Source organism: Anomaloglossus baeobatrachus, chromosome 3, assembly GCF_048569485.1.
Source record: "Anomaloglossus baeobatrachus isolate aAnoBae1 chromosome 3, aAnoBae1.hap1, whole genome shotgun sequence".
NCBI lineage: Eukaryota > Metazoa > Chordata > Amphibia > Anura > Aromobatidae > Anomaloglossus > Anomaloglossus baeobatrachus.
In genome coordinates, this window is record NC_134355.1 from 23,596,745 (window position 1) to 23,622,021 (window position 25,277).

The 25,277-nt window shown below is 49.5% G+C and overlaps 1 protein-coding gene across 1 annotated transcript in view; it reads left to right on the forward strand.

Moving 5' to 3' along the window:
• The first annotated feature begins 577 nt into the window (after positions 1 to 577).
• The window catches only part of LOC142294884 (carbohydrate sulfotransferase 11-like), a 31,752-nt gene continuing 7,052 nt past the window's right edge, over positions 578 to 25,277 (forward strand). The window contains exon 1 of the mRNA XM_075337946.1: positions 578 to 727. Within this exon, the coding sequence (XP_075194061.1) occupies positions 616 to 727 (112 nt within the window). The 5' untranslated portion in view covers positions 578 to 615. The remainder of the gene's footprint in view (positions 728 to 25,277) is intronic.

Here is a 25,277-nt window from a genome sequence, read left to right on the forward strand (position 1 = left end):
GTGGGGGGAATACAGCAGGGTGAGGTATAATTTCCAAGTCGCTGTTACCCTTTTTATCCCATCAATAGCACATGCTGTATGTGACCCCCTATTAAAGCTTTGCTATGTGGCGCCATCTGCTGGTCAAATGTTCTTCACACACTATGAAATGACAATTAAAGGGGTTGTCAGATTGACACCATTGGACCGTCCCTTTCATTGCTTGTGACCTTAAGAAATAACAGAAACATTGCTTGTGGTCTTGATTAAACATCCCCTGCCGTTTTGTGTACTCAGCTCCCATGCAACTGTCCAGTATAGTTTATATTTAATTTCCTTATGGTTTCCAAACTTTTTAAAACTTTAATGAGATCACCCCCCTCTGATATCACTGCCCTTGTCCTGACCTCACTACTGCCCCCCATAATAGCAGTACACTCCTCTGTGCTCCTTCTAGGCTCCAGGTGCCCTCGACCCTAGCAGACCATGAGCCGCAGACCCTCCATGACATGTGACAGGTTGGACGTCCGCTAGGTATCTCTGCCGGATACGTTTCAGCAAACTGCACTTTGCCCCCATGACTGATGGGCACAGGGGGAGGTGAGACTGACGTTTCTTCCCTTCCGGAACCGGACAATGAAGTTTGTGATCAGATTCTCAATTTTACTGGTTGTGTTGGGAATTATTTACTGGTGGATGAAGGTGGTGACAATGGCGCCGCACCGGAAAAGAATGACTGAGCAGACAGGTGAGGATTCTAGTGCTTCGTACGTTGCTAAATATAACAGATATATCAGTGACATCACTGCATTCTGGTGACATCACTGCAGTCAGCTCTGAACATCACTGCACTCCGGTGACATCACTGCAGTCAGCTCTATAACATCACTGCACTCCGGTGACATCACTGCAGTCAGCTCTGTAACATCACTGCATTCTGGTGACATCACTGCAGTCAGCTCTATAACATCACTGCACTCAGATGACATCACTGCAGTCAGCTCTGTAACATCACTGCACTCTGGTGACATCACTACAGTCAGCTCTGTAACATCACTGCACTCTGGTGACATCACTGCAGTCAGCTCTGAACATCACTGCACTCCGGTGACATCACTGCAGTCAGCTCTATAACATCACTGCACTCAGGTGACATCACTGCAGTCAGCTCTGTAACATCACTGCACTCTGGTGACATCACTACAGTCAGCTCTGTAACATCACTGCACTCTGGTGACATCACTGCTGTCAGCTGTGTAACATCACTGCACTCCGGTGACATCACTGCAGTCAGCTCTATAACATCACTGCACTCTGGTGACATCACTGCTGTCAGCTGTGTAACATCACTGCACTCCGGTGACATCACTGCAGTCAGCTCTGAACATCACTGCACTCTGGTGACATCACTACAGTCAGCTCTGAACATCACTGCACTCCGGTGACATCACTGCAGTCAGCTCTATAACATCACTGCATTCCGGTGACATCACTGCAGTCAGCTCTGTAACATCACTGCATTCTGGTGACATCACTGCAGTCAGCTCTATAACATCACTGCACTCAGATGACATCACTGCAGTCAGCTCTGTAACATCACTGCACTCTGGTGACATCACTACAGTCAGCTCTGTAACATCACTGCACTCTGGTGACATCACTGCAGTCAGCTCTGAACATCACTGCACTCCGGTGACATCACTGCAGTCAGCTCTATAACATCACTGCACTCAGGTGACATCACTGCAGTCAGCTCTGTAACATCACTGCACTCTGGTGACATCACTACAGTCAGCTCTGTAACATCACTGCACTCTGGTGACATCACTGCTGTCAGCTGTGTAACATCACTGCACTCCGGTGACATCACTGCAGTCAGCTCTATAACATCACTGCACTCTGGTGACATCACTGCTGTCAGCTGTGTAACATCACTGCACTCCGGTGACATCACTGCAGTCAGCTCTGAACATCACTGCACTCTGGTGACATCACTACAGTCAGCTCTGAACATCACTGCACTCCGGTGACATCACTGCAGTCAGCTCTATAACATCACTGCATTCCGGTGACATCACTGCAGTCAGCTCTGTAACATCACTGCATTCTGGTGACATCACTGCAGTCAGCTCTATAACATCACTGCACTCAGGTGACATCACTGCAGTCAGCTCTGTAACATCACTGCACTCTGGTGACATCACTACAGTCAGCTCTGTAACATCACTGCACTCTGGTGACATCACTGCAGTCAGCTCTGAACATCACTGCACTCCGGTGACATCACTGCAGTCAGCTCTATAACATCACTGCATTCCGGTGACATCACTGCAGTCAGCTCTGTAACATCACTGCATTCTGGTGACATCACTGCAGTCAGCTCTATAACATCACTGCACTCAGGTGACATCACTGCAGTCAGCTCTGTAACATCACTGCACTCTGGTGACATCACTACAGTCAGCTCTGTAACATCACTGCACTCTGGTGACATCACTGCAGTCAGCTCTGAACATCACTGCACTCCGGTGACATCACTGCAGTCAGCTCTATAACATCACTGCACTCAGGTGACATCACTGCAGTCAGCTCTGTAACATCACTGCACTCTGGTGACATCACTACAGTCAGCTCTGTAACATCACTGCACTCTGGTGACATCACTGCTGTCAGCTGTGTAACATCACTGCACTCCGGTGACATCACTGCAGTCAGCTGTGTAACATCACTGCACTCAGGTGACATCACTGCAGTCAGCTCTGTAACATCACTGCACTCTGGTGACATCACTACAGTCAGCTCTGTAACATCACTGCACTCTGGTGACATCACTGCTGTCAGCTGTGTAACATCACTGCACTCCGGTGACATCACTGCAGTCAGCTCTATAACATCACTGCACTCTGGTGACATCACTGCTGTCAGCTGTGTAACATCACTGCACTCCGGTGACATCACTGCAGTCAGCTCTGAACATCACTGCACTCTGGTGACATCACTACAGTCAGCTCTGAACATCACTGCACTCCGGTGACATCACTGCAGTCAGCTCTATAACATCACTGCATTCCGGTGACATCACTGCAGTCAGCTCTGTAACATCACTGCATTCTGGTGACATCACTGCAGTCAGCTCTATAACATCACTGCACTCAGGTGACATCACTGCAGTCAGCTCTGTAACATCACTGCACTCTGGTGACATCACTACAGTCAGCTCTGTAACATCACTGCACTCTGGTGACATCACTGCAGTCAGCTCTGAACATCACTGCACTCCGGTGACATCACTGCAGTCAGCTCTATAACATCACTGCATTCCGGTGACATCACTGCAGTCAGCTCTGTAACATCACTGCATTCTGGTGACATCACTGCAGTCAGCTCTATAACATCACTGCACTCAGGTGACATCACTGCAGTCAGCTCTGTAACATCACTGCACTCTGGTGACATCACTACAGTCAGCTCTGTAACATCACTGCACTCCGGTGACATCACTGCAGTCAGCTCTGAACATCACTGCACTCTGGTGACATCACTACAGTCAGCTCTGAACATCACTGCACTCTGGTGACATCACTACAGTCAGCTCTGTAACATCACTGCACTCTGGTGACATCACTGCAGTCAGCTCTGTAACATCACTGTACTCTGGTGACATCACTACAGTCAGCTCTGTAACATCACTGCACGCTGGTGACATCACTGCTGTCAGCTGTGTAACATCACTGCACTCCGGTGACATCACTGCAGTCAGCTCTGATCATCACTGCACTCTGGTGACATCACTACAGTCAGCTCTGTAACATCACTGCACTCTGGTGACATCACTGCAGTCAGCTCTGAACATCACTGCACTCTGGTGACATCACTACAGTCAGCTCTGAACATCACTGCACTCTGGTGACATCATTGCAGTCAGCTCTGAACATCACTGCACTCTGGTGACATCACTACAGTCAGCTCTGAACATCACTGCACTCTGGTGACATCACCACAGTCAGCTCTGTAACATCACTGCACTCTGGTGACATCACTACAGTCAGCTCTGTAACATCACTGCACTCTGGTGAAATCACTGCAGTCAGCTCTGTAACATCACTGTACTCTGGTGACATCACTACAGTCAGCTCTGTAACATCACTGCACGCTGGTGACATCACTGCTGTCAGCTGTGTAACATCACTGCACTCCGGTGACATCACTGCAGTCAGCTCTGAACATCACTGCACTCTGGTGACATCACTACAGTCAGCTCTGAACATCACTGCACTCTGGTGACATCATTGCAGTCAGCTCTGAACATCACTGCACTCTGGTGACATCACTACAGTCAGCTCTGAACATCACTGCACTCTGGTGACATCATTGCAGTCAGCTCTGAACATCACTGCACTCTGGTGACATCACTACAGTCAGCTCTGAACATCACTGTACTCTGGTGACATCACCACAGTCAGCTCTGTAACATCACTGCACTCTGGTGACATCACTGCAGTCAGCTCTGTAACATCACTGCACTCTGGTGACATCCCTGCACTCCGCTCTGTAACATCTATGCACTCCAATGACATCACTGTAGTCAGCTCTGTAACATCACTGCATTCCGGTGACATCACTGCAGTCAGCTCTGTAACATCACTGCATTCTGGTGACATCACTGCAGTCAGCTCTATAACATCACTGCACTCAGGTGACATCACTGCAGTCAGCTCTGTAACATCACTGCACTCTGGTGACATCACTGCAGTCAGCTCTATAACATCACTGCACTCTGGTGACATCACTGCTGTCAGCTGTGTAACATCACTGCACTCAGGTGACATCACTGCAGTCAGCTCTGTAACATCACTGCATTCTGGTGACATCACTGCAGTCAGCTCTATAACATCACTGCACTCAGGTGACATCACTGCAGTCAGCTCTGTAACATCACTGCACTCTGGTGACATCACTACAGTCAGCTCTGTAACATTACTGCACTCTGGTGACATCACTGCAGTCAGCTCTGAACATCACTGCACTCCGGTGACATCACTGCAGTCAGCTCTATAACATCACTGCATTCCGGTGACATCACTGCAGTCAGCTCTGTAACATCACTGCATTCTGGTGACATCACTGCAGTCAGCTCTATAACATCACTGCACTCAGGTGACATCACTGCAGTCAGCTCTGTAACATCACTGCACTCTGGTGACATCACTGCAGTCAGCTCTGTAACATCACTGCACTCTGGTGACATCACTACAGTCAGCTCTGTAACATCACTGCACTCTGGTGACATCACTGCAGTCAGCTCTGAACATCACTGCACTCCGGTGACATCACTGCAGTCAGCTCTATAACATCACTGCACTCAGGTGACATCACTGCAGTCAGCTCTGTAACATCACTGCACTCTGGTGACATCACTACAGTCAGCTCTGTAACATCACTGCACTCCGGTGACATCACTGCTGTCAGCTGTGTAACATCACTGCACTCCGGTGACATCACTGCAGTCAGCTCTGATCATCACTGCACTCTGGTGACATCACTACAGTCAGCTCTGTAACATCACTGCACTCTGGTGACATCACTGCAGTCAGCTCTGAACATCACTGCACTCTGGTGACATCACTACAGTCAGCTCTGAACATCACTGCACTCTGGTGACATCATTGCAGTCAGCTCTGAACATCACTGCACTCTGGTGACATCACTACAGTCAGCTCTGAACATCACTGCACTCTGGTGACATCACCACAGTCAGCTCTGTAACATCACTGCACTCTGGTGACATCACTACAGTCAGCTCTGTAACATCACTGCACTCTGGTGAAATCACTGCAGTCAGCTCTGTAACATCACTGTACTCTGGTGACATCACTACAGTCAGCTCTGTAACATCACTGCACGCTGGTGACATCACTGCTGTCAGCTGTGTAACATCACTGCACTCCGGTGACATCACTGCAGTCAGCTCTGAACATCACTGCACTCTGGTGACATCACTACAGTCAGCTCTGAACATCACTGCACTCTGGTGACATCATTGCAGTCAGCTCTGAACATCACTGCACTCTGGTGACATCACTACAGTCAGCTCTGAACATCACTGCACTCTGGTGACATCATTGCAGTCAGCTCTGAACATCACTGCACTCTGGTGACATCACTACAGTCAGCTCTGAACATCACTGTACTCTGGTGACATCACCACAGTCAGCTCTGTAACATCACTGCACTCTGGTGACATCACTGCAGTCAGCTCTGTAACATCACTGCACTCTGGTGACATCCCTGCACTCCGCTCTGTAACATCTATGCACTCCAATGACATCACTGTAGTCAGCTCTGTAACATCACTGCATTCCGGTGACATCACTGCAGTCAGCTCTGTAACATCACTGCATTCTGGTGACATCACTGCAGTCAGCTCTATAACATCACTGCACTCAGGTGACATCACTGCAGTCAGCTCTGTAACATCACTGCACTCTGGTGACATCACTGCAGTCAGCTCTATAACATCACTGCACTCTGGTGACATCACTGCTGTCAGCTGTGTAACATCACTGCACTCAGGTGACATCACTGCAGTCAGCTCTGTAACATCACTGCATTCTGGTGACATCACTGCAGTCAGCTCTATAACATCACTGCACTCAGGTGACATCACTGCAGTCAGCTCTGTAACATCACTGCACTCTGGTGACATCACTACAGTCAGCTCTGTAACATTACTGCACTCTGGTGACATCACTGCAGTCAGCTCTGAACATCACTGCACTCCGGTGACATCACTGCAGTCAGCTCTATAACATCACTGCATTCCGGTGACATCACTGCAGTCAGCTCTGTAACATCACTGCATTCTGGTGACATCACTGCAGTCAGCTCTATAACATCACTGCACTCAGGTGACATCACTGCAGTCAGCTCTGTAACATCACTGCACTCTGGTGACATCACTGCAGTCAGCTCTGTAACATCACTGCACTCTGGTGACATCACTACAGTCAGCTCTGTAACATCACTGCACTCTGGTGACATCACTGCAGTCAGCTCTGAACATCACTGCACTCCGGTGACATCACTGCAGTCAGCTCTATAACATCACTGCACTCAGGTGACATCACTGCAGTCAGCTCTGTAACATCACTGCACTCTGGTGACATCACTACAGTCAGCTCTGTAACATCACTGCACTCCGGTGACATCACTGCTGTCAGCTGTGTAACATCACTGCACTCCGGTGACATCACTGCAGTCAGCTCTGAACATCACTGCACTCCGGTGACATCACTGCAGTCAGCTCTATAACATCACTGCATTCCGGTGACATCACTGCAGTCAGCTCTGTAACATCACTGCATTCTGGTGACATCACTGCAGTCAGCTCTATAACATCACTGCACTCAGGTGACATCACTGCAGTCAGCTCTGTAACATCACTGCACTCTGGTGACATCACTACAGTCAGCTCTGTAACATCACTGCACTCTGGTGACATCACTACAGTCAGCTCTGTAACATCACTGCACTCCGGTGACATCACTGCAGTCAGCTCTGAACATCACTGCACTCTGGTGACATCACTACAGTCAGCTCTGAACATCACTGCACTCTGGTGACATCACTACAGTCAGCTCTGTAACATCACTGCACTCTGGTGACATCACTGCAGTCAGCTCTGTAACATCACTGTACTCTGGTGACATCACTACAGTCAGCTCTGTAACATCACTGCACGCTGGTGACATCACTGCTGTCAGCTGTGTAACATCACTGCACTCCGGTGACATCACTGCAGTCAGCTCTGATCATCACTGCACTCTGGTGACATCACTACAGTCAGCTCTGTAACATCACTGCACTCTGGTGACATCACTGCAGTCAGCTCTGAACATCACTGCACTCTGGTGACATCACTACAGTCAGCTCTGAACATCACTGCACTCTGGTGACATCATTGCAGTCAGCTCTGAACATCACTGCACTCTGGTGACATCACTACAGTCAGCTCTGAACATCACTGCACTCTGGTGACATCACCACAGTCAGCTCTGTAACATCACTGCACTCTGGTGACATCACTGCAGTCAGCTCTATAACATCACTGCACTCAGGTGACATCACTGCAGTCAGCTCTGTAACATCACTGCACTCTGGTGACATCACTACAGTCAGCTCTGTAACATCACTGCACTCTGGTGACATCACTGCAGTCAGCTCTGAACATCACTGCACTCCGGTGACATCACTGCAGTCAGCTCTATAACATCACTGCACTCAGGTGACATCACTGCAGTCAGCTCTGTAACATCACTGCACTCTGGTGACATCACTACAGTCAGCTGTGTAACATCACTGCACTCCGGTGACATCACTGTAGTCAGCTCTGTAACATCACTGTACTCTGGTGACATCACTGCTGTCAGCTGTGTAACATCACTGCACTCCGGTGACATCACTGCAGTCAGCTCTGAACATCACTGCGCTCTGGTGACATCACTACAGTCAGCTCTGAACATCACTGCACTCTGGTGACATCACTACAGTCAGCTCTGTAACATCACTGCACTCTGGTGAAATCACTGCAGTCAGCTCTGTAACATCACTGTACTCTGGTGACATCACTACAGTCAGCTCTGTAACATCACTGCACGCTGGTGACATCACTGCTGTCAGCTGTGTAACATCACTGCACTCCGGTGACATCACTGCAGTCAGCTCTGAACATCACTGCACTCTGGTGACATCACTACAGTCAGCTCTGAACATCACTGCACTCTGGTGACATCATTGCAGTCAGCTCTGAACATCACTGCACTCTGGTGACATCACTACAGTCAGCTCTGAACATCACTGCACTCTGGTGACATCATTGCAGTCAGCTCTGAACATCACTGCACTCTGGTGACATCACTACAGTCAGCTCTGAACATCACTGTACTCTGGTGACATCACCACAGTCAGCTCTGTAACATCACTGCACTCTGGTGACATCACTGCAGTCAGCTCTGTAACATCACTGCACTCTGGTGACATCCCTGCACTCCGCTCTGTAACATCTATGCACTCCAATGACATCACTGTAGTCAGCTCTGTAACATCACTGCACTCTGGTGACATCACTGCAGTCAGCTCTGAACATCACTGCACTCCGGTGACATCACTGCAGTCAGCTCTATAACATCACTGCATTCCGGTGACATCACTGCAGTCAGCTCTGTAACATCACTGCATTCTGGTGACATCACTGCAGTCAGCTCTATAACATCACTGCACTCAGGTGACATCACTGCAGTCAGCTCTGTAACATCACTGCACTCTGGTGACATCACTGCAGTCAGCTCTATAACATCACTGCACTCTGGTGACATCACTGCTGTCAGCTGTGTAACATCACTGCACTCAGGTGACATCACTGCAGTCAGCTCTGTAACATCACTGCATTCTGGTGACATCACTGCAGTCAGCTCTATAACATCACTGCACTCAGGTGACATCACTGCAGTCAGCTCTGTAACATCACTGCACTCTGGTGACATCACTACAGTCAGCTCTGTAACATCACTGCACTCTGGTGACATCACTGCAGTCAGCTCTGAACATCACTGCACTCCGGTGACATCACTGCAGTCAGCTCTATAACATCACTGCACTCAGGTGACATCACTGCAGTCAGCTCTGTAACATCACTGCACTCTGGTGACATCACTACAGTCAGCTCTGTAACATCACTGCACTCTGGTGACATCACTGCTGTCAGCTGTGTAACATCACTGCACTCCGGTGACATCACTGCAGTCAGCTCTATAACATCACTGCACTCTGGTGACATCACTGCTGTCAGCTGTGTAACATCACTGCACTCCGGTGACATCACTGCAGTCAGCTCTGAACATCACTGCACTCTGGTGACATCACTACAGTCAGCTCTGAACATCACTGCACTCCGGTGACATCACTGCAGTCAGCTCTATAACATCACTGCATTCCGGTGACATCACTGCAGTCAGCTCTGTAACATCACTGCATTCTGGTGACATCACTGCAGTCAGCTCTATAACATCACTGCACTCAGGTGACATCACTGCAGTCAGCTCTGTAACATCACTGCACTCTGGTGACATCACTACAGTCAGCTCTGTAACATCACTGCACTCTGGTGACATCACTGCAGTCAGCTCTGAACATCACTGCACTCCGGTGACATCACTGCAGTCAGCTCTATAACATCACTGCATTCCGGTGACATCACTGCAGTCAGCTCTGTAACATCACTGCATTCTGGTGACATCACTGCAGTCAGCTCTATAACATCACTGCACTCAGGTGACATCACTGCAGTCAGCTCTGTAACATCACTGCACTCTGGTGACATCACTACAGTCAGCTCTGTAACATCACTGCACTCTGGTGACATCACTGCAGTCAGCTCTGAACATCACTGCACTCCGGTGACATCACTGCAGTCAGCTCTATAACATCACTGCACTCAGGTGACATCACTGCAGTCAGCTCTGTAACATCACTGCACTCTGGTGACATCACTACAGTCAGCTCTGTAACATCACTGCACTCTGGTGACATCACTGCTGTCAGCTGTGTAACATCACTGCACTCCGGTGACATCACTGCAGTCAGCTCTATAACATCACTGCACTCAGGTGACATCACTGCAGTCAGCTCTGTAACATCACTGCACTCTGGTGACATCACTACAGTCAGCTCTGTAACATCACTGCACTCTGGTGACATCACTGCTGTCAGCTGTGTAACATCACTGCACTCCGGTGACATCACTGCAGTCAGCTCTATAACATCACTGCACTCTGGTGACATCACTGCTGTCAGCTGTGTAACATCACTGCACTCCGGTGACATCACTGCAGTCAGCTCTGAACATCACTGCACTCTGGTGAAATCACTGCAGTCAGCTCTGTAACATCACTGCACGCTGGTGACATCACTGCTGTCAGCTGTGTAACATCACTGCACTCCGGTGACATCACTGCAGTCAGCTCTGAACATCACTGCACTCTGGTGACATCACTACCGTCAGCTCTGAACATCACTGCACTCTGGTGACATCATTGCAGTCAGCTCTGAACATCACTGCACTCTGGTGACATCACTACAGTCAGCTCTGAACATCACTGCACTCTGGTGACATCATTGCAGTCAGCTCTGAACATCACTGCACTCTGGTGACATCACTACAGTCAGCTCTGAACATCACTGTACTCTGGTGACATCACCACAGTCAGCTCTGTAACATCACTGCACTCTGGTGACATCACTGCAGTCAGCTCTGTAACATCACTGCACTCTGGTGACATCCCTGCACTCCGCTCTGTAACATCTATGCACTCCAATGACATCACTGTAGTCAGCTCTGTAACATCACTGCACTCTGGTGACATCACTGCAGTCAGCTCTGAACATCACTGCACTCCGGTGACATCACTGCAGTCAGCTCTGTAACATCACTGCACTCTGGTGATATCACTGCTGTCAGCTGTGTAACATCACTGCACTTCGGTGACATCACTGCAGTCAGCTCTGTAACATCACTGCACTCTGGTGACATCACTGCAGTCAGCTCTGAACATCACTGCACTCCGGTGACATCACTGCAGTCAGCTCTATAACATCACTGCACTCCGGTGACATCACTGCAGTCAGCTCTGTAACATCACTGCACTCTGGTGACGTCACTGCAGTCAGCTCTATAACATCACTGCACTCCGGTGACATCACTGCAGTCAGCTCTGTAACATCACTGCACTCTGGTGACATCACTACAGTCAGCTCTGTAACATCACTGCACTCTGGTGACATCACTGCTGTCAGCTGTGTAACATCACTGCACTTCGGTGACATCACTGCAGTCAGCTCTGTAACATCACTGCACTCTGGTGACATCACTGCTGTCAGCTGTGTAACATCACTGCAGTTCGGTGACATCACTGCAGTCAGCTCTGTAATATCACTGCACTCTGGTGACATCACTGCAGTCAGCTCTGTAACATCACTGCACTCTGGTGACATCCCTGCACTCCGCTCTGTAACATCACTGCACTCTGGTGACATCACTGCAGTCAGCTCTGTAACATCACTGCACTCTGGTGACATCACTACAGTCAGCTCTGTAACATCACTGCACTCTGGTGACATCACTGCAGTCAGCTCTGAACATCACTGCACTCTGGTGACATCACTGCAGTCAGCTCTATAACATCACTGCACTCAGGTGACATCACTGCATTCAGCTCTGTAACATCACTGCACTCTGGTGACATCACTACAGTCAGCTCTGTAACATCACTGCACTCTGGTGACATCACTGTAGTCAGCTCTGTAACATCACTGTACTCTGGTGACATCACTGCAGTCAGCTCTGTAACATCACTGCACTCTGGTGACATCACTGCTGTCAGCTGTGTAACATCACTGCACTCCGGTGACATCACTGCAGTCAGCTCTGAACATCACTGCGCTCTGGTGACATCACTACAGTCAGCTCTGAACATCACTGCACTCTGGTGACATCACTGCAGTCAGCTCTGAACATCACTGCACTCTGGTGACATCACTACAGTCAGCTCTGAACATCACTGCACTCTGGTGACATCATTGCAGTCAGCTCTGAACATCACTGCACTCTGGTGACATCACTACAGTCAGCTCTGAACATCACTGCACTCTGGTGACATCACCACAGTCAGCTCTGTAACATCACTGCACTCTGGTGACATCACTGCAGTCAGCTCTGTAACATCACTGCACTCTGGTGACATCCCTGCACTCCGCTCTGTAACATCTATGCACTCCAATGACATCACTGTAGTCAGCTCTGTAACATCACTGCACTCTGGTGACATCACTGCAGTCAGCTCTGTAACATCACTGCACTCTGGTGACATCACTGCTGTCAGCTGTGTAACATCACTGCAGTTCGGTGACATCACTGCAGTCAGCTCTGTAATATCACTGCACTCTGGTGACATCACTACAGTCAGCTCTGTAACATCACTGCACTCTGGTGACATCACTGCTGTCAGCTGTGTAACATCACTGCAGTTCGGTGACATCACTGCAGTCAGCTCTGTAATATCACTGCACTCTGGTGACATCACTGCAGTCAGCTCTGTAACATCACTGCACTCTGGTGACATCCCTGCATTCCGCTCTGTAACATCACTACACTCTGGTGACATCACTGCAGTCAGCTCTGTAACATCACTGCACTCCGGTGACATCACTGCAGTCAGCTCTGTAACATCACTGCACTCTGGTGATATCACTGCTGTCAGCTGTGTAACATCACTGCACTTCGGTGACATCACTGCAGTCAGCTCTGTAACATCACTGCACTCTGGTGACATCACTGCAGTCAGCTCTGAACATCACTGCACTCTGGTGACATCACTACAGTCAGCTCTGAACATCACTGCACTCTGGTGACATCACCACAGTCAGCTCTGTAACATCACTGCACTCTGGTGACATCACTGCAGTCAGCTCTGTAACATCACTGCACTCTGGTGACATCCCTGCACTCCGCTCTGTAACATCTATGCACTCCAATGACATCACTGTAGTCAGCTCTGTAACATCACTGCACTCTGGTGACATCACTGCAGTCAGCTTTGAACATCACTGCACTCCGGTGACATCACTGCAGTCAGCTCTGTAACATCACTGCACTCTGGTGATATCACTGCTGTCAGCTGTGTAACATCACTGCACTTCGGTGACATCACTGCAGTCAGCTCTGTAACATCACTGCACTCTGGTGACATCACTGCAGTCAGCTCTGAACATCACTGCACTCCGGTGACATCACTGCAGTCAGCTCTATAACATCACTGCACTCCGGTGACATCACTGCAGTCAGCTCTGTAACATCACTGCACTCTGGTGACATCACTACAGTCAGCTCTGTAACATCACTGCACTCTGGTGACGTCACTGCAGTCAGCTCTATAACATCACTGCACTCCGGTGACATCACTGCAGTCAGCTCTGTAACATCACTGCACTCTGGTGACATCACTACAGTCAGCTCTGTAACATCACTGCACTCTGGTGACATCACTGCTGTCAGCTGTGTAACATCACTGCACTTCGGTGACATCACTGCAGTCAGCTCTAACATCACTGCACTCTGGTGACATCACTGCTGTCAGCTGTGTAACATCACTGCAGTTCGGTGACATCACTGCAGTCAGCTCTGTAATATCACTGCACTCTGGTGACATCACTGCAGTCAGCTCTGTAACATCACTGCACTCTGGTGACATCCCTGCATTCCGCTCTGTAACATCACTACACTCTGGTGACATCACTGCAGTCAGCTCTGTAACATCACTGCACTCAGGTGACATCACTGCAGTCAGCTCTGTAACATCACTGCACTCTGGTGACATCCCTGCACTCCGCTCTGTAACATCACTGCACTCTGGTGACATCACTGTAGTCAGCTCTGTAACATCACTGCACTCAGGTGACATCACTGCAGTCAGCTCTGTAACATCACTGCACTCTGGTAACATCACTGCACTCCGGTGACATCACTACAGTCAGCTCTGTAACATCACTGCACTCCGGTGACATCACTGCAGTCAGCTCTGTAGCATCACTGCACTCTGGTGACATCACTGCAGTCAGCTCTGTAACATCACTGCACTCTGGTGACATCACTGCAGTCAGCTCTGTAACATCACTGCACTCTGGTGACATCCCTGCACTCCGCTCTGTAACATCTATGCACTCCAATGACATCACTGTAGTCAGCTCTGTAACATCACTGCACTCTGGTGACATCACTGCAGTCAGCTCTGTAACATCACTGCACTCTGGTGACATCACTGCAGTCAGCTCTGTAACATCACTGCACTCTGGTGACATCCCTGCACTCCGCTCTGTAACATCTATGCACTCCAATGACATCACTGTAGTCAGCTCTGTAACATCACTGCACTCTGGTGACATCACTGAAGTCAGCTCTGTAACATCACTGCACTCCGGTGACATCACTGCAGTCAGCTCTGTAACATCACTGCACTCTGGTGACATCACTGCTGTCAGCTGTGTAACATCACTGCACTCCGGTGACATCACTGCAGTCAGCTCTGTAACATCACTGCACTCTGGTGACATCACTACAGTCAGCTCTGTAACATCACTGCACTCTGGTGATGTCACTGCAGTCAGCTCTATAACATCACTGCACTCCGGTGACATCACTGCAGTCAGCTCTGTAACATCACTGCACTCTGGTGACATCACTATAGTCAGCTCTGTAACATCACTGCACTCTGGTGACATCACTGCTGTCAGCTGTGTAACATCACTGCACTTCGGTGACATCACTGCAGTCAGCTCTGTAACATCACTGCACTCTGGTGACATCACTGCTGTCAGCTGTGTAACATCACTGCAGTTCGGTGACATCACTGCAGTCAGCTCTGTAATATCACTGCACTCTGGTGACATCACTGCAGTCAGCTCTGTAACATCACTGCACTCTGGTGACATCCCTGCATTCCGCTCTGTAACATCACTACACTCTGGTGACATCACTGCAGTCAGCTCTGTAACATCACTGCACTCAGGTGACATCACTGCAGTCAGCTCTGTAACATCACTGCACTCTGGTGACATCCCTGCACTCCGCTCTGTAACATCACTGCACTCTGGTGACATCACTGTAGTCAGCTCTGTAACATCACTGCACTCAGGTGACATCACTGCAGTCAGCTCTGTAACATCACTGCACTCTGGTAACATCACTGCACTCCGGTGACATCACTGCAGTCAGCTCTGTAACATCACTGCACTCCGGTGACATCACTGCAGTCAGCTCTGTAGCATCACTGCACTCTGGTGACATCACTGCAGTCAGCTCTGTAACATCACTGCACTCTGGTGACATCACTGCAGTCAGCTCTGTAACATCACTGCACTCTGGTGACATCCCTGCACTCCGCTCTGTAACATCTATGCACTCCAATGACATCACTGTAGTCAGCTCTGTAACATCACTGCACTCTGGTGACATCACTGCAGTCAGCTCTGTAACATCACTGCACTCTGGTGACATCACTGCAGTCAGCTCTGTAACATCACTGCACTCTGGTGACATCCCTGCACTCCACTCTGTAACATCTATGCACTCCAATGACATCACTGTAGTCAGCTCTGTAACATCACTGCACTCTGGTGACATCACTGCAGTCAGCTCTGTAACATCACTGCACTCCGGTGACATCACTGCAGTCAGCTCTGTAACATCACTGCACTCTGGTGACATCACTGCTGTCAGCTGTGTAACATCACTGCACTCCGGTGACATCACTAGAGTCAGCTCTGTAACATCACTGCACTCTGGTGACATCACTGCAGTCAGCTCTGTAACATCACTGCACTCTGGTGACATCACTGCAGTCAGCTCTGTAACATCACTGTACTCTGGTGACATCACTACAGTCAGCTCTGTAACATCACTGCACTCTGGTGACATCACTGCTGTCAGCTATGTAACATCACTGCACTCCGGTGACATCACTGCAGTCAGCTCTGTAACATCACTGCACTCTGGTGACATCACTACAGTCAGCTCTGTAACATCACTGCACTCTGGTGACATCACTGCAGTCAGCTCTGAACATCACTGCACTCCGGTGACATCACTGCAGTCAGCTCTATAACATCACTGCACTCCGGTGACATCACTGCAGTCAGCTCTGTAACATCACTGCACTCTGGTGACATCACTACAGTCAGCTCTGTAACATCACTGCACTCTGGTGACGTCACTGCAGTCAGCTCTATAACATCACTGCACTCCGGTGACATCACTGCAGTCAGCTCTGTAACATCACTGCACTCTGGTGACATCCCTGCATTCCGCTCTGTAACATCACTACACTCTGGTGACATCACTGCAGTCAGCTCTGTAACATCACTGCACTCAGGTGACATCACTGCAGTCAGCTCTGTAACATCACTGCACTCTGGTGACATCACTGCAGTCAGCTCTGTAACATCACTGCACTCTGGTGACATCACTGTAGTCAGCTCTGTAACATCACTGCACTCAGGTGACATCACTGCAGTCAGCTCTGTAACATCACTGCACTCTGGTAACATCACTGCACTCCGGTGACATCACTGCAGTCAGCTCTGTAACATCACTGCACTCCGGTGACATCACTGCAGTCAGCTCTGTAGCATCACTGCACTCTGGTGACATCACTGCAGTCAGCTCTGTAACATCACTGCACTCTGGTGACATCACTGCAGTCAGCTCTGTAACATCACTGCACTCTGGTGACATCCATGCACTCCGCTCTGTAACATCTATGCACTCCAATGACATCACTGTAGTCAGCTCTGTAACACCACTGCACTCTGGTGACATCACTGCAGTCAGCTCTGTAACATCACTGCACTCCGGTGACATCACTGCAGTCAGCTCTGTAATATCACTGCACTCTGGTGACATCACTGCAGTCAGCTCTGTAACATCACTGCACTCTGGTGACATCCCTGCACTCCGCTCTGTAACATCACTGCACTCTGGTGACATCACTGCAGTCAGCTCTGTAACATCACTGCACTCTGGTGACATCACTACAGTCAGCTCTGTAACATCACTGCACTCTGGTGACATCACTGCAGTCAGCTCTGAACATCACTGCACTCTGGTGACATCACTGCAGTCAGCTCTATAACATCACTGCACTCAGGTGACATCACTGCATTCAGCTCTGTAACATCACTGCACTCTGGTGACATCACTACAGTCAGCTCTGTAACATCACTGCACTCTGGTGACATCACTGTAGTCAGCTCTGTAACATCACTGTACTCTGGTGACATCACTGCAGTCAGCTCTGTAACATCACTGCACTCTGGTGACATCACTGCTGTCAGCTGTGTAACATCACTGCACTCCGGTGACATCACTGCAGTCAGCTCTGAACATCACTGCGCTCTGGTGACATCACTACAGTCAGCTCTGAACATCACTGCACTCTGGTGACATCACTGCAGTCAGCTCTGAACATCACTGCACTCTGGTGACATCACTACAGTCAGCTCTGAACATCACTGCACTCTGGTGACATCATTGCAGTCAGCTCTGAACATCACTGCACTCTGGTGACATCACTACAGTCAGCTCTGAACATCACTGCACTCTGGTGACATCACCACAGTCAGCTCTGTAACATCACTGCACTCTGGTGACATCACTGCAGTCAGCTCTGTAACATCACTGCACTCTGGTGACATCCCTGCACTCCGCTCTGTAACATCTATGCACTCCAATGACATCACTGTAGTCAGCTCTGTAACATCACTGCACTCTGGTGACATCACTGCAGTCAGCTCTGTAACATCACTGCACTCTGGTGACATCACTGCTGTCAGCTGTGTAACATCACTGCAGTTCGGTGACATCACTGCAGTCAGCTCTGTAATATCACTGCACTCTGGTGACATCACTACAGTCAGCTCTGTAACATCACTGCACTCTGGTGACATCACTGCTGTCAGCTGTGTAACATCACTGCAGTTCGGTGACATCACTGCAGTCAGCTCTGTAATATCACTGCACTCTGGTGACATCACTGCAGTCAGCTCTGTAACATCACTGCACTCTGGTGACATCCCTGCATTCCGCTCTGTAACATCACTACACTCTGGTGACATCACTGCAGTCAGCTCTGTAACATCACTGCACTCCGGTGACATCACTGCAGTCAGCTCTGTAACATCACTGCACTCTGGTGATATCACTGCTGTCAGCTGTGTAACATCACTGCACTTCGGTGACATCACTGCAGTCAGCTCTGTAACATCACTGCACTCTGGTGACATCACTGCAGTCAGCTCTGAACATCACTGCACTCTGGTGACATCACTACAGTCAGCTCTGAACATCACTGCACTCTGGTGACATCACCACAGTCAGCTCTGTAACATCACTGCACTCTGGTGACATCACTGCAGTCAGCTCTGTAACATCACTGCACTCTGGTGACATCCCTGCACTCCGCTCTGTAACATCTATGCACTCCAATGACATCACTGTAGTCAGCTCTGTAACATCACTGCACTCTGGTGACATCACTGCAGTCAGCTTTGAACATCACTGCACTCCGGTGACATCACTGCAGTCAGCTCTGTAACATCACTGCACTCTGGTGATATCACTGCTGTCAGCTGTGTAACATCACTGCACTTCGGTGACATCACTGCAGTCAGCTCTGTAACATCACTGCACTCTGGTGACATCACTGCAGTCAGCTCTGAACATCACTGCACTCCGGTGACATCACTGCAGTCAGCTCTATAACATCACTGCACTCCGGTGACATCACTGCAGTCAGCTCTGTAACATCACTGCACTCTGGTGACATCACTACAGTCAGCTCTGTAACATCACTGCACTCTGGTGACGTCACTGCAGTCAGCTCTATAACATCACTGCACTCCGGTGACATCACTGCAGTCAGCTCTGTAACATCACTGCACTCTGGTGACATCACTACAGTCAGCTCTGTAACATCACTGCACTCTGGTGACATCACTGCTGTCAGCTGTGTAACATCACTGCACTTCGGTGACATCACTGCAGTCAGCTCTAACATCACTGCACTCTGGTGACATCACTGCTGTCAGCTGTGTAACATCACTGCAGTTCGGTGACATCACTGCAGTCAGCTCTGTAATATCACTGCACTCTGGTGACATCACTGCAGTCAGCTCTGTAACATCACTGCACTCTGGTGACATCCCTGCATTCCGCTCTGTAACATCACTACACTCTGGTGACATCACTGCAGTCAGCTCTGTAACATCACTGCACTCAGGTGACATCACTGCAGTCAGCTCTGTAACATCACTGCACTCTGGTGACATCCCTGCACTCCGCTCTGTAACATCACTGCACTCTGGTGACATCACTGTAGTCAGCTCTGTAACATCACTGCACTCAGGTGACATCACTGCAGTCAGCTCTGTAACATCACTGCACTCTGGTAACATCACTGCACTCCGGTGACATCACTACAGTCAGCTCTGTAACATCACTGCACTCCGGTGACATCACTGCAGTCAGCTCTGTAGCATCACTGCACTCTGGTGACATCACTGCAGTCAGCTCTGTAACATCACTGCACTCTGGTGACATCACTGCAGTCAGCTCTGTAACATCACTGCACTCTGGTGACATCCCTGCACTCCGCTCTGTAACATCTATGCACTCCAATGACATCACTGTAGTCAGCTCTGTAACATCACTGCACTCTGGTGACATCACTGCAGTCAGCTCTGTAACATCACTGCACTCTGGTGACATCACTGCAGTCAGCTCTGTAACATCACTGCACTCTGGTGACATCCCTGCACTCCGCTCTGTAACATCTATGCACTCCAATGACATCACTGTAGTCAGCTCTGTAACATCACTGCACTCTGGTGTCATCACTGAAGTCAGCTCTGTAACATCACTGCACTCCGGTGACATCACTGCAGTCAGCTCTGTAACATCACTGCACTCTGGTGACATCACTGCTGTCAGCTGTGTAACATCACTGCACTCCGGTGACATCACTGCAGTCAGCTCTGTAACATCACTGCACTCTGGTGACATCACTACAGTCAGCTCTGTAACATCACTGCACTCTGGTGATGTCACTGCAGTCAGCTCTATAACATCACTGCACTCCGGTGACATCACTGCAGTCAGCTCTGTAACATCACTGCACTCTGGTGACATCACTACAGTCAGCTCTGTAACATCACTGCACTCTGGTGACATCACTGCTGTCAGCTGTGTAACATCACTGCACTTCGGTGACATCACTGCAGTCAGCTCTGTAACATCACTGCACTCTGGTGACATCACTGCTGTCAGCTGTGTAACATCACTGCAGTTCGGTGACATCACTGCAGTCAGCTCTGTAATATCACTGCACTCTGGTGACATCACTGCAGTCAGCTCTGTAACATCACTGCACTCTGGTGACATCCCTGCATTCCGCTCTGTAACATCACTACACTCTGGTGACATCACTGCAGTCAGCTCTGTAACATCACTGCACTCAGGTGACATCACTGCAGTCAGCTCTGTAACATCACTGCACTCTGGTGACATCCCTGCACTCCGCTCTGTAACATCACTGCACTCTGGTGACATCACTGTAGTCAGCTCTGTAACATCACTGCACTCAGGTGACATCACTGCAGTCAGCTCTGTAACATCACTGCACTCTGGTAACATCACTGCACTCCGGTGACATCACTGCAGTCAGCTCTGTAACATCACTGCACTCCGGTGACATCACTGCAGTCAGCTCTGTAGCATCACTGCACTCTGGTGACATCACTGCAGTCAGCTCTGTAACATCACTGCACTCTGGTGACATCACTGCAGTCAGCTCTGTAACATCACTGCACTCTGGTGACATCCCTGCACTCCGCTCTGTAACATCTATGCACTCCAATGACATCACTGTAGTCAGCTCTGTAACATCACTGCACTCTGGTGACATCACTGCAGTCAGCTCTGTAACATCACTGCACTCTGGTGACATCACTGCAGTCAGCTCTGTAACATCACTGCACTCTGGTGACATCCCTGCACTCCACTCTGTAACATCTATGCACTCCAATGACATCACTGTAGTCAGCTCTGTAACATCACTGCACTCTGGTGACATCACTGCAGTCAGCTCTGTAACATCACTGCACTCCGGTGACATCACTGCAGTCAGCTCTGTAACATCACTGCACTCTGGTGACATCACTGCTGTCAGCTGTGTAACATCACTGCACTCCGGTGACATCACTAGAGTCAGCTCTGTAACATCACTGCACTCTGGTGACATCACTGCAGTCAGCTCTGTAACATCACTGCACTCTGGTGACATCACTGCAGTCAGCTCTGTAACATCACTGTACTCTGGTGACATCACTACAGTCAGCTCTGTAACATCACTGCACTCTGGTGACATCACTGCTGTCAGCTATGTAACATCACTGCACTCCGGTGACATCACTGCAGTCAGCTCTGTAACATCACTGCACTCTGGTGACATCACTACAGTCAGCTCTGTAACATCACTGCACTCTGGTGACATCACTGCAGTCAGCTCTGAACATCACTGCACTCCGGTGACATCACTGCAGTCAGCTCTATAACATCACTGCACTCCGGTGACATCACTGCAGTCAGCTCTGTAACATAACTGCACTCTGGTGACATCACTACAGTCAGCTCTGTAACATCACTGCACTCTGGTGACGTCACTGCAGTCAGCTCTATAACATCACTGCACTCCGGTGACATCACTGCAGTCAGCTCTGTAACATCACTGCACTCTGGTGACATCCCTGCATTCCGCTCTGTAACATCACTACACTCTGGTGACATCACTGCAGTCAGCTCTGTAACATCACTGCACTCAGGTGACATCACTGCAGTCAGCTCTGTAACATCACTGCACTCTGGTGACATCACTGCAGTCAGCTCTGTAACATCACTGCACTCTGGTGACATCACTGTAGTCAGCTCTGTAACATCACTGCACTCAGGTGACATCACTGCAGTCAGCTCTGTAACATCACTGCACTCTGGTAACATCACTGCACTCCGGTGACATCACTGCAGTCAGCTCTGTAACATCACTGCACTCCGGTGACATCACTGCAGTCAGCTCTGTAGCATCACTGCACTCTGGTGACATCACTGCAGTCAGCTCTGTAACATCACTGCACTCTGGTGACATCACTGCAGTCAGCTCTGTAACATCACTGCACTCTGGTGACATCCATGCACTCCGCTCTGTAACATCTATGCACTCCAATGACATCACTGTAGTCAGCTCTGTAACACCACTGCACTCTGGTGACATCACTGCAGTCAGCTCTGTAACATCACTGCACTCCGGTGACATCACTGCAGTCAGCTCTGTAACATCACTGCACTCTGGTGACATCACTGCTGTCAGCTGTGTAACATCACTGCACTCCGGTGACATCACTGCAGTCAGCTCTGTAACATCACTGCACTCTGGTGACATCACTATAGTCAGCTCTGTAACATCACTGCACTCTGGTGACGTCACTGCAGTCAGCTCTATAACATCACTGCACTCCGGTGACATCACTGCAGTCAGCTCTGTAACATCACTGCACTCTGGTGACATCACTACAGTCAGCTCTGTAACATCACTGCACTCTGGTGACATCACTGCTGTCAGCTGTGTAACATCACTGCACTTCGGTGACATCACTGCAGTCAGCTCTGTAACATCACTGCACTCTGGTGACATCACTGCTGTCAGCTGTGTAACATCACTGCAGTTCGGTGACATCACTGCAGTCAGCTCTGTAATATCACTGCACTCTGGTGACATCACTGCAGTCAGCTCTGTAACATCACTGCACTCTGGTGACATCCCTGCATTCCGCTCTGTAACATCACTACACTCTGGTGACATCACTGCAGTCAGCTCTGTAACATCACTGCACTCAGGTGACATCACTGCAGTCAGCTCTGTAACATCACTGCACTCTGGTGACATCCCTGCACTCCGCTCTGTAACATCACTGCACTCTGGTGACATCACTGTAGTCAGCTCTGTAACATCACTGCACTCAGGTGACATCACTGCAGTCAGCTCTGTAACATCACTGCACTCTGGTAACATCACTGCACTCCGGTGACATCACTGCAGTCAGCTCTGTAACATCACTGCACTCCGGTGACATCACTGCAGTCAGCTCTGTAGCATCACTGCACTCTGGTGACATCACTGCAGTCAGCTCTGTAACATCACTGCACTCTGGTGACATCACTGCAGTCAGCTCTGTAACATCACTGCACTCTGGTGACATCCCTGCACTCCGCTCTGTAACATCTATGCACTCCAATGACATCACTGTAGTCAGCTCTGTAACATCACTGCACTCTGGTGACATCACTGCAGTCAGCTCTGTAACATCACTGCACTCTGGTGACATCACTGCAGTCAGCTCTGTAACATCACTGCACTCTGGTGACATCCCTGCACTCCGCTCTGTAACATCTATGCACTCCAATGACATCACTGTAGTCAGCTCTGTAACATCACTGCACTCTGGTGACATCACTGCAGTCAGCTCTGTAACATCACTGCACTCCGGTGACATCACTGCAGTCAGCTCTGTAACATCACTGCACTCTGGTGACATCACTGCTGTCAGCTGTGTAACATCACTGCACTCCGGTGACATCACTAGAGTCAGCTCTGTAACATCACTGCACTCTGGTGACATCACTGCAGTCAGCTCTGTAACATCACTGCACTCTGGTGACATCACTGCAGTCAGCTCTGTAACATCACTGTACTCTGGTGACATCACTACAGTCAGCTCTGTAACATCACTGCACTCTGGTGACATCACTGCTGTCAGCTATGTAACATCACTGCACTCCGGTGACATCACTGCAGTCAGCTCTGTAACATCACTGCACTCTGGTGACATCACTACAGTCAGCTCTGTAACATCACTGCACTCTGGTGACATCACTGTAGTCAGCTCTGAACATCACTGCACTCTGGTGACATCACTACAGTCAGCTCTGAACATCACTGCACTCTGGTGACATCATTGCAGTCAGCTCTGAACATCACTGCACTCTGGTGACATCATTGCAGTCAGCTCTGAACATCACTGCACTCTGGTGACATCACTGCTGTCAGCTCTGAACATCACTGCACTCTGGTGACATCACCACAGTCAGCTCTGTAACATCACTGCACTCTGGTGACATCACTGCAGTCAGCTCTGTAACATCACTGCACTCTGGTGACATCCCTGCACTCCGCTCTGTAACATCTATGCACTCCAATGACATCACTGTAGTCAGCTCTGTAACATCACTGCACTCTGGTGACATCACTGCAGTCAGCTCTGTAACATCACTGCACTCAGGTGACATCACTGCAGTCAGCTCTGTAACATCACTGCACTCTGGTGACATCCCTGCACTCCGCTCTGTAACATCACTGCACTCTGGTGACATCACTGCAGTCAGCTCTGTAACATCACTGCACTCAGGTGACATCACTGCAGTCAGCTCTGTAACATCACTGCACTCTGGTAACATCACTGCACTCCGGTGACATCACTGCAGTCAGCTCTGTAACATCACTGCACTCCGGTGACATCACTGCAGTCAGCTCTGTAACATCACTGCACTCCGGTGACATCACTGCAGTCAGCTCTGTAACATCACT